Source organism: Dendrobium catenatum, unplaced genomic scaffold, assembly GCF_001605985.2.
Source record: "Dendrobium catenatum unplaced genomic scaffold, ASM160598v2 original_scaffold_76759, whole genome shotgun sequence".
In the NCBI taxonomy this organism is placed as follows: Eukaryota; Viridiplantae; Streptophyta; class Magnoliopsida; order Asparagales; family Orchidaceae; genus Dendrobium; species Dendrobium catenatum.
This window is the reverse complement of record NW_021395205.1, coordinates 206,728-222,741: the sequence shown is the minus strand read 5'-3', so window position 1 is coordinate 222,741 and position 16,014 is coordinate 206,728. Positions and strand designations below refer to the sequence as shown.

General features: G+C 35.6%; 2 protein-coding genes across 2 annotated transcripts in view; one reads left to right on the top strand and one right to left on the bottom strand.

Moving 5' to 3' along the window:
* The window catches only part of LOC110095641 (pollen-specific leucine-rich repeat extensin-like protein 2), a 34,220-nt gene extending 26,329 nt beyond the window's left edge, over positions 1 to 7,891 (top strand). Inside the window, exons 4-10 of the mRNA XM_020821264.2 lie at positions 900 to 987; positions 2,063 to 2,138; positions 2,352 to 2,403; positions 4,613 to 4,722; positions 4,824 to 4,893; positions 7,409 to 7,491; positions 7,584 to 7,891. Of these exons, the coding sequence (XP_020676923.1) occupies positions 900 to 987; positions 2,063 to 2,138; positions 2,352 to 2,403; positions 4,613 to 4,722; positions 4,824 to 4,893; positions 7,409 to 7,491; positions 7,584 to 7,626 (522 nt within the window). The 3' untranslated portion in view covers positions 7,627 to 7,891. The remainder of the gene's footprint in view (positions 1 to 899; positions 988 to 2,062; positions 2,139 to 2,351; positions 2,404 to 4,612; positions 4,723 to 4,823; positions 4,894 to 7,408; positions 7,492 to 7,583) is intronic.
* A 4,559-nt stretch (positions 7,892 to 12,450) lies between these two features.
* On the bottom strand, positions 12,451 to 14,567 carry LOC110095348 (uncharacterized protein At4g06744). Its single transcript, XM_020820858.2, has one exon. The coding sequence runs from the start codon at positions 14,085 to 14,087 to the stop codon at positions 12,681 to 12,683; it is 1,407 nt and encodes a 468-aa protein (XP_020676517.1). The 5' UTR covers positions 14,088 to 14,567; the 3' UTR covers positions 12,451 to 12,680.
* Between the last annotated feature and the right edge of the window lie 1,447 nt (positions 14,568 to 16,014).

Sequence of the window (16,014 nt, the reverse complement as noted above, 5' to 3'; positions counted from 1 at the left end):
AATATTAGTTAGTGCTCAACTTAGTACGAGGGTTTTACACTGTCACAATTCAATTAGTGAAAAGTAATCTAATTTGATCCATCCGTTGATAATACTATCCAAATTGATAGAAAGTGCTACTCCTCTCCCATTACTTCATTGAGGACGTTACAATAACAACAACATCAAGCCTTTATCTCACTACGTGGGATTGGCTAATTGAGGAGGGTATTTCGGTAAAAAATTCATAATTTCTTTTTTCTTAACTTATTTATTATTAAAACCAATAATTGGAATGCAAATTCTACTTAAATTAGTAGAAGCTTACTATACAAATATAACTTAAGGAAGATATTTAATTATTTTTTAAAATTTGAGGGAAAATATAATAGTTAGTTAAATTCTCAAGGGAAAAAAATAATTACCAATATAGTTTGGTGTTATAATCACTTAGTAGCATTGTACTCATTACAAACATTTCTTTTACTAATTACTTGCTTTTATTATTTATTAGGTTTATTGTCATTAAAGTTTTTATATTTATCATTATTCATTAAATGACAAAAAAATGTAATCTCACATGCACTTCCCTATCTAAAATATACTCACATTTAACTTTGGTGTTAACATGTGCTATTATTTTTGACCTTTGACCAAATTGGATACAGTCGAGGGACTAAATTGGAGCAGTGTAAATTTTGGAATTAAATTGGGACCTTATTAATAGTTGAGGGACCATTTGTAACTTTATTGGCCCAAAATAATAGTTGACTTTGACAAAATTCTAACTTTCAAAATGAAAGCCTACCAATTGGCTGCTTTTCACTCTTACATGCTCCTAATCGACCATCATCTTGCCTGCTACTAAATTTATGTTTTGTTTTATTTTTAATTAATGATATTTTGCTTTTGTCTCGCAGGACTTCGTTTTTGACCTTGAGAATGAGTCAACTCTTTACATTGAGCTTGCAAGATCCAATTCCAAATCTGCTAAACGCCCAAGAAAAGGTTTGTATTTGCCATCCGTAAGTGCTCTGATGTTCTTTTCTGGATTCTTATGCCTTGCTTCAGAAAAGTGGTTCTTATTCATCCATCACAAAAAATCTGCAGTTATACCAACGTCCATGCCCAAACTTTTGGACACATTATTATTTCAAGTTACTCCTAGGATTATTTTAATACCTAGTCCTTGTTAGGAAAATGCTTGGAATTATAGTTCTTCATTACAAAATGTAGGCTTTTGATTTGTTTTAGGGAGGTAAGAGGTAGTGTTGAGCCCTTGCTAAGAAACTATAAAGTTCATGATTCCTTATTTGCAAAATTTAGCTTTTAGGTTATTGGGCTGTGGATGGCTGGTGAAATTTTGCTCAGGAATTAAATTTATTCTTTGCTAATCATTTCAAATCTTGGCACTGTTGTCATCATATTCCTATCACCTTGTGCATGAATGGTTCATAGCATCTGTCAGCACATTGGTTACTGTGCTAGAATATGATTCTATACAGCTTTCTGCACGGGTGAGCAGAAATGCTTCTGAAGTTTTCAAAGTTTGCATAACCAGCTTTGCATGGGATGTGGTTGGTTGTGAAGGTTATTTTTTGCAAGTTAGTCTTCATTGAGCATATTCAGTTACTCCCGAATGAGTTAATGATTTTGCTCCGCTCTATACAAGTTTTCTATATGCTTTTGATCTTATCAATATAGTGAATTAGTAACTTAGATTAGCTGATGGATTACCTGCAGCAATCTTCTAGGAATAAAAAATGTTTGAGAAGCTGTTGCATATTCAGGTGAATTTTAAGTTCTGTCAGTGTTCTTGAGTGCACTTAGGTGATTTGAAATCTAACGTATATTGATACTATTTGCAATTCCATATCATTTAAAGAGAACTGTAAATTATAATAACAATTAACAAGTTCCTGTTTTTGTTTTCAAGAAGCTTAGATTGCAACTTTTCTCTGTTAGTTTTCTAGGGTTGTCTGCTCTTATTTTCTATTTATCTCCGATGATTAAAAATTATTAATCACATGTAACACTCATCAAGCTCACGTTGCACATGTTTGGACACTTTGCGCACAAGCAGGCGTTGGGAGCAATATACACATGCCTGGAATGGGTAATTCTGCTTACAGCACATATGATTATCCTTCTACACAAAGGTTAAGGCACACTACTTAATGCTTAGCTTTTTCTTTTTTTGAAATTTCTTTTAGTTAAATATGCAATATTGTAGATTGTTCAAGTTTAAAATACAATTGATTGTCATTCAGGGAATATAGTTAGATGTCCATGAACTTTATCATTTTGCTTCAGCTATTTTTTTATGAGTATAAGCCGTTTGAGCTTTAGTTAGCTTTTTTCATTTCTTGCAGTTATGTAAGCTTTGACCATGACGAGGCTCATGAAGTGGACCCGAAGAAACCGGTGGGCTTTTTCTTGTTATTCATATTCCTATTACTAACTTGTTATTGTTATATAATTCCATTGACTTTGAGTGCTTTCGTTGCTGCATGTAACCTCATAAACATTTATGATTTACTTTTGCTTATCCGTATATTCGTTTTTTATTTGGCCAATCTATTGCGGTCCTTCCTATAGTTTGGAATGATATGTCAATCAACTACATATCAATTTACTTTATCTTTTCCACGTATTTAACATTTGAAACATAATGGCGTGGAATTCACTTTGCAAACCAGTTTGTTTAGTTCTAGGTATCAAATACACAGCTTCAGAGCATTAGATGAAGTACCTGATATAGATTCTATCTGAATTTGGATGCGTCTTCTTCTACAGATGCAAGAATGTATTCTTAGATAACTATTAGCTGAGTTATACGGTATAATGTATATGCATATACCTCAAATTTATGTTCTTGAATGCGTAATGGACCTAATTTTTTGTTTAATAGTCCATGAATAACAATTTCTTTATTGGAAAGTATTATACAATCTCATCTTCATTCCATTGACTTGTCTTCCTTCGCTTTTTTTCATTAAATTTTTTGCATTATCTGCAGATGTGATGAAAGCAAAAAAAATTAGGAAAACCCCTAATTTTTGCAAGCAAAAATCACACTTCTTAGGAAATAGAAAATTACACAAAAGAAAACAAAATACAACTTTATATCATAAAAAATGACGCTTACAAACGATGCTTACACAATTAAAATAAAAACACCTAAATTGCGTTCCTTGATTAAGAAGAAGGATACAATTGGGGTGGTCACTTGCAGAGAGAAGAAAAAGGTAAGAAGCTGAGACGAAAGAGAGGACAAGCTCGCAAGCTTTCCTAGAAAAAGAATAGAAGAGATGGAACAAGCTCGCAAGCCTTTTCAAGGAAACCCGTAGGGGGGCAGCCAAACAACCATTCAACCTCCAACCGAACCAATTAGGTAAGGGGAACTAAAAGGCCAGAAATCATTCCAGAACAACACCTGAAAATGCCACACAGATAACCGAGAAAAGCAGTCACGAGACAGACACCCAGGGGAGGAACCAAAGGGGTAGCACAGGAAAACATAACCAACAACCAGGGGGACCAGAACAGTCCACGGGAAGAAGAACCAAGAGGGGAAAACCGAAGAGACACATGGAAGGGAAAAGGAACCAGGGGGAGGAAATCAAAGGGCCATATAGAGAGCGGGGGTGGGGTGGAATGAATCTCAATTAATTTCAGATTTATGAGCTGAATAAGTAGTGGCTAAGCATTTATGAGATGCTTTTTAGTAGAGGAAAAACAAACTCACCAAAATTAAAACCCAAAATATTTTGACCCCTCTTTGCCTACATCAAGATGTTTCTGTCTACTATTATGATTCATGGTTTCATACTATTTCTTCTTTGGTTTCCCATTATTCAGTTCAAGAATATACTTCTTGCTGATTTCTACGTGCTTTCCTCTTTGATGAATGAATGACTATGATGCACTGACACTTCTCCTCAAAGAGTCGTGCAATGTCTGACACCGTATCCGACACGACACTCGCCCAACACTCCTCAGACACGTGTCAGACACGTCGAAAACGTGTCCGATTAAAAAATATTAAGTACAAATTGGACACACGTATCTTGAATATTTTACGAATTTTTTAATTATAATTTCTTGTATTTGGTGGGATTTAAACTAAATTTCTAATTTCCTATCCACAATATCAAATCAACATCCGCACTTAATACCCAATCATCGAATATTCTCTTTTTCATTTCTTTTTGGCAGTGAAGATATTTTCATCTCCTCTCTCGGTGACTGATAAACGTCATCGACGCTTGACTCTCGATATCCTAATACTAATCATTTTAAGCACAAATTCTAGTTAAATGACTTATTATTTTAAAATTATTTAATTTTTATACACTATTTTTTAAATATAAAAAATTATAATACCGTGTCTCGTGTCCGTGTCATGTCGTGTCCATGTCGCCGTGTCCGTGTCTGTGCATCATAGATGAATGATATATGTTATAGCACAGCACACACACCTTTGCCCTAGAAACTTGCTTTCCCAAATGCGTAACTTTTTCTTGTTTCAAATTCAGCTTTCATGAAGGTTCTGTAAGTTTTTATTCCGCTGTGTCATGCTAGCCCATGTTTCCACTGTTAATGCTTTAATTATGCCTTTTTGCTGTTGCAGACTGCATTAAGAAATCCTCCTCCTCAAAACAATCCTCCTTGCCCAACACTTTTTGTGGCTAATCTTGGTCCAGCTTGTTCTGAAAAAGAGCTTACTCGAATGTTTTCCAAGTCAGAGAAACTTAATATTTATCATTTTATGTTTTGTGCAAATGTTTTTGATCTAATTTCAGTTCTGGGAGTTCTGATAATCTTTGCTTCTGTCGTGTTAGATACCCAGGATTTTTAAAGTTGATGTTGCAACACAAGAAAGGGGTTTCTGTTGCATTTGTCGACTTTCAGGTAATTTACCACTTGCAATTACTTGAAAGTTGAAACTGTCTTCACCGGAAAAGTTGTTTTAGGGTTTATAATCTGAATAAATATGTTAACGCTAATATGACCTTTTGGCTGTCCTTCATATGTGATCAGCATCTTAACGCTTACTTGGTTGATGTCATCCTCCTTATTTTGCTTAAAAAGACAATTTCATAAAGGCTAACATTTTGATCTTAATTTGGTCTTATGAGTATATATCTGTTCCCAGTGCCTTTAAATTGATGAATTTCCTTTTTGAATCGCAAATAAAGATGACATCTAACCCAGTTCGGTAGTTGTCAGTAGAACCCGTTTTGTTGGACTGAAATTCTCATGATTTAACAATAAAAGTGAAGCTCCTATCCTCATCAAATTGAACATAGTTTTAGTAAATGAGATATGACTGAATTGGTTTCCTACTTCTTAGTATAATGTTGAAAGTCCTCCCAGATGTTCAGATCATTCTTCTCTCATCCCTCAATCCAACTTTAACCAACGGTTCCAAACATGGGTTACTTCTTAAAATTATTGGTGTAGGCTTCCTGAGTTCTGGGATGTCATTTATATTATCTTCTTTTTGCTTCAACAAGGATCTTATAAGCTCCTTTCTTCACAAGCACAAATTTCTAAAGTACACTTCAGTAAGTAGGAAATGATATCCCAGAACAAAAGATTTAGAAAACAGGCATGCTTATTACAATCTTCTTAGTGATCCAATGAATGCTGATTTCATTATTCAGGCCAAACAGGTGGATGTGGCACTCACTTCTTCCTACTATTCCTGGGTTGATTGGATTGTTTAGAGGCCGAAAATTGAAGGGCTGAAAAATGGAGAATATGACTTAATTTTTCTTGATTGGAAGATCAAAGGGAGGAGAAATCATACTTTTCTGAAAGAGCTCGCTACTTATCAATGTTCCTTTCTTATTTCGAGATTTAAACAATCCAATGGCCACAAGGCGCACAACTAATGCCCTTCTACCTCCTCTCGGTGATAAAGTACCTTATATCTTCTCTTATTGCCTCTATTTTTATAACTAAAATTAAAAAGGTGGTCTTCTCTTTTGAGCAGAATTTTACCCCTGGGTTTGATGGTGTTACTTTTGCCTTCTACACCTCCACTTGGGACATCATTGGGCATAAATGGGTTTCTTGAAGGCTTTTTTCTCATTATCGCCTAGCTTGAGATAGGGATGTTCGTTATCCCCTTACCTTTTTTTTGGTATTTTTGTGGATGGTACCTCTAATGTTTTTGAAAGATGTACCTCCAGGATAGAGGGTTCTTTGGGATCAACATGGGGCTTAAATAAGTCTCCCATTATTTTATGCAGACGACCTACTAATCTTCAGGTTGGATGATCATAACAAAATTATCTTTCTTAGAGAAATGCTCCATCTTTTTAAATGTTCATTTGGCTTTACCATTAACTCCTCCAAGAGCTCCATTATATTTTCCAAAAACACTCTCAACCAATACCTGCTATGTGACATTCTGAACCTCTCCAATGACACCTCGATTCTTACCTACCTAGGAATTCTCATAGCTCCTAGAAGGGTCTTACTTTCTGATATGCAGCCATTGATGAAGAAGGCAGGCCTCTTTGCTGCTTGTGGTTGGAGAGCTGGGGCTCTTTCTTTTGCAGGAATACTTCAATTTCTTAGGTTTATCATATTGAATTTTAGTGTCATACCCAAAACCTGCATCAAGTATCTCAACAAAATTTCTTCTAGTTTTTTATACCATAGAAACATTAATGCCAAGAAATTATCCTTGGTTTCATGAAAAAATACTTGCAAGCCATTGAAATATGATGGTTTAGGCATCCCGACTATCTCTGACTTTGTATTTGGATATACTTGCAAGCCTACTTGGAAAAATGCTTCTTAGAAATTGGCAATGAGGCTGGGGTTTCTTGCTTTGGGAAAATCTGGATGTTTATGTTAAGCCCTCTTAGCAGTTCTTTTTGGTATTCCAATGATGGTATATTGATATTAGCTCCAACCTAGGCAACACGGGTTCTTTTTGCCCTTAATTTTTAGATTTCCGACCGTACCGACAATTTATATAGTTGACTAAGCCCCAGATAGAATACCTTTCTGGATATGGTTGAATATTTTGCTCTAGTTCCTTTTAATTTGTAGTGGAAACTTTTTGCTGATTGAATTTGTAACTTCACAAGACGACTTTTATCATACTCGAGGATACATATCATCAATGATTAAGGCTTTGTTTGGGACAGCTTTTTGATTGATTTCTAAAACAACTTTTTAGAACAAAAATTTCTTGAATTAAAAAATTTATACTAGAAAATCGTTTTAGAAAACAGTACGAAAGTTGTCCAAAACGAAGCCTAAATCTGCTTTTTAACACCTATTTGTTCGACATACTGGATAAAAAAGACGACAGAGTTCTTTCATTATTAAGAATACATTGAACTTAATTAATATTTAAATATATGCTTATATTCCTCTCATTTGATATATAATCTTGTAAATGCAGGACATTGCTTGCTCAACTGAAGCCCTCAACAGCCTGCAGGGAAGCTCTTTATTCTCATCTTTTGGGGAGCGCCTGCGCATAGAGTATCCTTCTTATCAGCCATAAAAAGTTTTAAATTTCAATAGAGCCTTTAGCCTTGTGGATACGATTGTGTTTATAACTAAACTGTATTTAGGTATTCAAAATCTCGCATGGGGCTGCGCAAACGGGATAGGTGAAGCCAAAATCCAGGGAGGAGCTCACTAAGTCTTTCTGACCACCCTTCATATTTCTACCATTTAACATAAGCTTTATCTTAATATTTTGTAGCACCATACACTTAAATTTTGTTGAAGTTTAAGTTGTCTGAATTGAGTCAAATCTGAATCAAAATTTATTATCGGATTGAAATGTTTGGATTTATTGCAGTTGCTGATTGTAGCTCTGTTTTTTCTTATTTCCTACGGCTGCTATAAGCAAAGAGATAATAGACTAAATTTTGCATGTTGATGATATGTTATCCTATTCAAAATGGGGAATTATAATGTGCGGACACCGAATGCCGTTCAGAGCCTAATGAAAATATGCTACGTCACCCCCTACTTAGTACTGCCGCTCGGTACTGAGCTCAATAGTGGACGACGTAACTACACCTGATTCTCCTCTGGACAGTAAGCTATGTCCGATATCTGTAATATACTAAACATAAGCCTATGCTGGTAGTAATTCTGCAATAGTCTCATTTATCCAACCTAAAAAGTTTATGAACCATACCATCTGCTTCTAATACAGTTCTAATGAATCAAAGCATCACAAATAACAGATTGTGGTAAAGGTGCATCTTACCGGGAAGTCTGTCTTCATAACAGTACAGACCTCTACTTGGGTAATCAGGCATGTGGATTTTTTATTTTTTTATGCCTAATCTTATATCCAACATCTTCATAAATAGGATTTAACATTATGTTAATCTAATTTATCAACGTATAATTATAAGCGAGACAAATCATTCCGAGTTCATGCATGTATCTGTGCTTGTATGTCATAAACTTTTCATCGACTAGTTAATAAGTTTGAACATGATTAGGACTAAGATCTTATGTGAAGATAGAAAGTGATATATGCGACTAATGATGTAAACGAGTTGAGCTGAGCTTGAGTCAGTTCTAACATAAGCTTGAGCTTGATTGGTTAAATGAGTTTGAGTTTATATTTTATTTTATGACTTCAAATTGGTTTATGAGTTAGGTCATTTATTTTGAAAGAGAAAATAATTATGATTTAAATGATTATTATAATAAAATGATGAAAAGAATGAAAAATTATAAGAAAAATAAAAATAATAATTTAATATAAGAAAGTAAGAAATAATTTTTATAATTATGTAATTAAAATTTTGAATATTATATTGTAAGTGTATTGTATATTGAGTTTTATTTTATTTGAGTGGGCTCATGAAATATTTGTCATGTGGTATTGATGATGACAATGATGAGCTCGTAGCTAGTAGGAGAGCTCATGATGTCTATAGGTAATGACAAAGTGTTTGCTAGTTACTGCTAGATTGAATGTGAACAATGTAGACGAGCAGCTAATAAAAAAGCGAGCAAGCTCGCCATCCAAAAAAAATCCAAATAAAATATTAGAATTGAGCTACGAAAGAAAAAGGAAAAATTGTCAGGACAAAGTAACTAGCAGGAAAAAAACAACTAAAAATCTAGAGCTGAACTGGTTTTCTTGAATGCCTTAAAAGCCTGGACTTAGAGATTAAATTTTAGAATCAGAAATAAAAAGGAGTGCGGATTTAGAATGTTAGGATGCTCATCATTGTCGAAGGCACAAAAAAATCCCACCAAAATGATGAACCTCATCAGAATAAGCACAAGTTAGGCAACCCAAAATAATTCCAGCCAAATAGTGTGAGGGAGCAAAATACCCAAACCAAAATTTCAGAAAGAACCACCTCCGAAAAAAAAAGAAGAAGCATAAATGCCAAAAAATCAAATACGTAATATAGATGTCATACAAAATCCAACGAAAAAAAAACTACCTAAAGGTAGTAAATAGCTCTTCTATCATCCCCATACTTCAAGGTAGAAAGCTTTCGATCAGCCGCTCATGAAATAAGGAACTTTTATTTGATCCGGTGAAAGGACGTAGAGCTACGTTCGGCCGGCACTAGATCATGCCACGTAGGAGGCACAAAACCACGTATTTGTCTATTTTACTCGGCAAAAACGAGAAATACCATTATGTGAAGACAAATACCGAGCAATACCGAGTAATACCGAGCAACACCGAGCAATACCGAGTTTTTCGCTCGGTATTACTCGGTATTGCTCGGTATTGGTCTTCACAGAGCGGTATTTCTCGTTATTGCCAAACAATACCAAGCAATACCGAGCAAATACCGGGTAACTCAATGGTAACCGTACGTAGCTCTACGTCCGATCACCGGATCTAATAATTGTTCTGAAATAAGAGAGCATAGAGTAGCAATGCTTCTAAAATTGGAACTATAATGCCTTTCCTTTTTCTCTCCATAAGAAATAAGTCAAACATCAAACAATCAAAAAATAATATATATATATATATATATTTTATCATTCACTATATAAATCCTTTCCTCAACAAAGTCTAGAATCTGGGAAATATTCAGTCTCATAAAAAAATTGACTAAATCAGGAATGAACTTTTCCAAGACAGCAAATGAATACTCACACTCAAATAGAAGATGAGTTGCAGTTTCTAGGCTGTCAAAGCAGAGAGGGTGTTTTGGATCTATTGAAATTTTCCTTTTAAGCAATTCATCTGTGATTTTGAGACCTTTTTTAATAGCAAGCCAGGTAAAAACCGAATATTTCAACTAATGGTGCTTATGCCAGATGAGTTTTGGCCAATTGAGTAGACACTCCTCTCTAAGGAAATCGTTAATGAAGGTAGCAGAACATTGTTTCTTCTTATCTTTCCAAGATGCAGTGCTAGCATGATCATTGAGAATTGGAATGAAACTTAAGACAGATCTTAAAGCTCCATCCAACAATGATAAAATCAGAAAATTTAGCCATGAAAGAGATATGAGAGGGAGGGGAGTTGTAGTAATAAACAGCATTAACTGAAGTGCACTTAAGCTATTGATCCAATAAAAAGGCAATCTTGTTGTTAGGAGAAATAAGGAAGTTGAGGTTGGGAGAAATACAATCAGCCACATTTCTAATACCATTCCATAGCTTTGAAGTTTTAAAACGGATTGGCTTCTATTGGGAGCAATATTTAGTGTTTAATCAAGAGAAAAGAAGGGAGTGGGAATTGTAAAGCCTGATAATTAGAGAGCAGTACTGGGCATGTTGAATGGCATGAAGATCTGAGATTCCAAGGCAACCAATATTCTTCGGTTTGTAGGTGTTGCGCCAAGAGATAAGGTGTAGCTTCTTTGCTTCACTGTCTTCAAATTAAAGAAATCTAGCACACATCCTTCCCAAATTTTTGAGATAGGTTTTGGGTATAATAGATCCTCTAATCCAATACGTAATCATATTCTAGATGGTGAATTTAAGAAATTGAAAAGATAAAAGACTAGCCAACAGACAAGACGGTTTGAAATAGGAAGTAATAAAGGTTGATAGTCAGCAATACAACATAAGATCAACAATAATAACAACGACAACATGAACTCTTTATTCCACTACATGAGGTCCGTAAAATTAACATGAGATGTAGAGAAAAATTTGTTTATGTATTTTGATTATAAAATTATTTTAAATTAGTACAATTAAGGGGAATTCTAATATTTCATCATGCTTAGATATCTAAAAAGTTAATAAACTCAACATCAAAATTGTATAACATCATCATCAGAATGATTTATGCATGAAAATGGGGCTTAAATTAAAACCCAATACTCCCAAATAAGTCACTAACATAAAGAGAGAGATAGGACATATCAACTTGATAAGAAAATTGCTCAATTATTGAACAACCAAGTCCTCTTCAAATTTTTGTCCTAGTATATAAGGGTGTACATTATTAAATAAAATTGAAAATTCAAATTAAATCAAATCGAACTTATTTATTATATTGTTAGGTTGTTAAAGTATCATTTCAAACTTTGATTGTAATTTTGACTTTGTTTTATTTTTTGTTATTGATTTTGGTTTTATTTGGGACTGCTTTCTTATTGCTTTTCAAAACAGCTTTTTGATATAAAATTTTTAGTTCAAAAAATTTTTGTACTAGAAAATTATTTAAAAAAATAGTAAGAAAGCCGTTCCAAACAAGCCCTTAGTTTTTTTTTTCTCCTTTTGTAAATTTGAACAATTCATAAATTGAGTTATATTATTTTTTTCAAATCATAAATAAAAATAAGTGATGAAAATATCATTAATAAAATGTCTAAAAAATATGTAGGCTCTCCAAAAGAAATTTGAAAATTATATATTTGAGTTAAAGATGATTAAATATATTTGAAAAATTAATTATATTTCAGTTCATCCAAAATGAAAGCTAAATTTTATTCATTTTTATTTATAAATTAATTTTCTCAATTTAACTTAAAATTATTTTATTAACTAAACTAACAAAATAAACCATCAAAATATTAAAAAGGTGACTGAATACAAAATAATTAAGCAAAAAGAGTATAATTTAAAAAAAGGTGCATAAATGCTAATTAGTTGGGATAATTTTATACTTTTATTACTATTTCCTAATAAAAAAAATTTATATCAAAAAATTATTTTAAGAAAACAGTAAAAAAAGGCCAAACAAAACCTTAACCATCATCATGCTTTTATTCTAATTATTATTAGGGGGATTTACATACATACCACTTTATTCCATGTTATTTACATGTCTAACATCCTAAATATTAATATTACATGCTTACCACCCATTGAACAAATTTGAGTGCATGGAATGAAATATTAAAATTTATAAGATGATATAAATGATATAAAAAAATTATAGGAATGATATATTTGATATTAAAATTATATATGAATGATAGACATGCAATAATAATGTTTTAAGTATTAGGTATGTAAATAACATAAAATAAAATGGTATTTATGTAAATCTTCCTTATTATTATGTTCAAAGATTTACTGAATAACAACAAACGATAGCTGCCAGTTGCAACAATGTCTAGTCCAGTGGGGGGAATCAATACAATACGACAGAGAGTCACGCGAAAGATGAAGAACCAATCAGCAATGTATCTGTCCATGGATCTAGATTTGGCTTTTCCATTGGTTTTCTTCCTTAATTATTTCAATTACTTGTCGGTGATCATTTTTTAATTCTTCCCCAAAGTCGAGTAAGAAGAATAACCACTCGAGCTCGCCGGATTTCCGCCGCCCAACGCCGAATTCTTCCACTCGTTAGAACAGGGAACGTAGTCATGCCAAGGGCAGTAATTTCGGCGAGCCAAGAACAGAGCGCACTCTGCCGGCGGCCTCTGGTCGGCGAAACCCAGAATGCAGTTCTTCTTGATATTCAAGATCCCCCGCTGCAGTAAATTCAAGCAACTCTTCCCCAGGGAAGTGAAGTAATTATCTGATAGCGAAAGGTTCAAAAGCCGTCCGCCGCCGTCGACTCCCAGTTTGCAAACCTCGTCGGGTATTTCGCCATAAAGCAAATTTCCGGCGAAGTTAAGCTGCTCCACTTTTCTCAAGCAGCCCAAAGTAGGCGGTATGGGTCCCGTGATCTTATTAAACCCCGCGTCGAAAACCGTCGCCTTTCGCAGCTGGCCGATCTCCGCGGGCAGGCAGCCTGAGAGTTGGTTGCCGAGGAAAAGGACTTCGATTAGGGTCGCATTGGCTTCGCAGATGGAGGCTGGAATTCCCCCCGTGAAGCCATTGTTAGCCAATGTGAGGTAGGCCGCGCCGGTGCGGCCAAGGTCAGCCGGAAGCGGCTGCGAGAAGAGGTTGTTGTTGAGGAAGAGGAAGCCGAGCTGTATGAGGAAGATGGAAGGCGGAACCACGCCGGCGAAGTGGTTGAAGCGAAGGTCGAGGAAGCTGAGGTTGGAGAGGGGGAGGACGGCGGTTGGGAATTCGCCGGAGAATTTGTTATTGCTGAAATCGAGCTCGTAGAGGTAAGGGAGTTTGGTGAGGTTGGGTAGAGTACCGCCGAAGCCGTTGGAGTTGGCGTGGAACAGAGCAAGATCAGGGAAGCCGTCGATGAAGCCGGCGAGGGTCGGAGCGCCGAGGCGGAAGCCGTTGAAATCAATGGATGCGATGGTGGGCGTGATGTTTTTGTAGCGAGGAGGGGTTTCGAGGAAAAAGCCTTTGTATTTCGAGAGGTCGGGGCCGTTCCAGGTGCTGATGATCTTCATTGGGTCGCTGTAGATTGTTCGTTTGAATCGTTGGATTACTTTGTAGGATCGGTATTGGAGAAGGTTGGGGAAGTCGCCGGGAGTTAGCTCACCCGGTGGCGGAGAAGGTGGTTTTGGTGGAAGTGGTGGCGGCCGAGGTTTCGGCGATGGTGGGGGTGGACACGGAGGAGGGGGAGGGGGCGGACAGATGGGCTCTGACTCAGGGGAAGGAGGAGCGTTTCCGCCGCCGATACCAATGCCGATGCCGATTTGGAGCGTTTGCCGATTGCTAGAGCTGTTGCAGGGGCGGCTGAGGAGAAGGAAGCAGAGGAAGGCGTGGAGAAGGAAGATACTTGAGGAGATCGGATGTTGCAGAAGATTGGCTTCCATATCCTGCTTGCTTTGCACATAATTTGTCTGATAGGATGGAACTACTTATTAGCTGAATTTATCTCTGTTCAAAGAAATCATTTTTACCCACCCATGTTTAGCTCGGTTGGTGGGCGTGCTCGGTTGGGACCCCTATCCCAAGTTCTATTCCCTCGAGCGGCAATCGGCCCTTAACTGGGGGCTCCAAAGCATCGGCTATGGGTTTGTGGCTTGGGTGGCCCATTAGGTCGGCCGGGGTTTACGGACCGTCAAGCGCGCTCAACGAAGTCGGGTGTGGCAGCGGACGGTTCCTCGTTATAAAAAAAATCATTTTTCGTGTTCAATCATACGAGACTCTACCGTTTGCAAAATAAATAAATTATTATGTACTTTAGTCCTGACGAGAAGAATCATCCATATAAATAAATATACATTCCGAACTATTTTTTTACGTCAGGACTCTGCACAAAATAATTTCTCTTGCAAAAAACACTTACAATTTATTAGATGGTCAATTTATGGAGAAATTATTCTGTGGGAACGCTAGACGCACAGAATGCTCAGTACTGAGTGTCAATATTGGTACCGAGTACCAAGTAATACTGAGTTGTGACAAAGTAAAAAATAATTTGGTACATTTGTATTAGTCTCTGGATGTCATTCGTTGTTCGCACAGAATAATTTTTTCAATTTAGGGCCACAAAATGAGTAATGAGTTGCTTTTACAATTACAGTGCAATAGTGAATAAATGTGGGACTAACACGTGTAGAGGAATTGAGAGTAACATTATAAAAACGAGCGTAATTATAAATTCATTAAGAAAAGTGGTGTACTTTAAAAAAAAATTAAAAAATAAACAAAATTGACAAATAGATTAATATTTTCTTTAGAAAATATAAACAAATACTACGTGATGTATTTTATAAATATAAAATTCATAAAATCTAATTAGCACCTCTGTCGCATTCATGTGGTCAGATTTTTTTAAAAGTATACTCTTTTTTGTTAATTAATTTATAATTATGCTCCTTTTTAAATTTTATCAAATTGGAGCTATGACAATGCCCAATTGGGAATTGCTAAATCGGGGTTTAAGAAATAAAAATGGTAAATAATAAATCGTAAACCATTTTAGTTTAATTTTAATAATTCATATAGAGTGAATTATGTGATAGAAGTTGAAAGAGCCATGCGGCATAGGTGATGTCTTTAAGTGATTGTTTGCTTAATTGTTTGATTGTACTCGTTTGAGGTGAGGTTAGAGACCATGAAGTAAAGCATAAATTTTAGTGCTGATGTTAGAAGTCAAATTTGATGTCGATGACATATATCGGTCTTATAAACTATTACGTGCACTGATATTGGCTTAACATTTGTTATGATATATGTACCTAATAGAAAAAACACCTAATGATTCAAATGAAGTAATATCTATAGAAGCTCAAATTCTGCTCATTTTCACCCTCAGCTAATTGGCTTGATATTTGTTATGATCAAGGTTTTAAAAATTAGATCGGACCGATTGGTTTAAACGGTTGAGCCGGGGACCGATCAGGCAACAAGTCCAGTCCTATAACTAAAATTGGTTTGCAACGAACTGAAAAAAACTGGCTAAGGCCCCGGTTGAAACGGATAACCGTCGGACTGACTGCGTAGCAAAGAACCGTGTGCTTCACAGTTCGCCAATTATAAGTGGCTGATCGCACATCCGATGGTGGAGATCATGTAATCACTTTAATATATGTTACATTAAAAGTCGCAAGCCCTACAACAAAAGAACCTCGCAACTCTCTCCTTCCTCTCCCAGGTCGTCAGAGTCACCTGAGTGCAATATTCGCTAGCTTAGCACCCTCACTCGTTCATGAAAATTTATTAGGTGCGGACACCGAAAGTTGAGATACGTTCGAACATCCAATAAAAATTTGACATGTGGAATGGACATGTTTG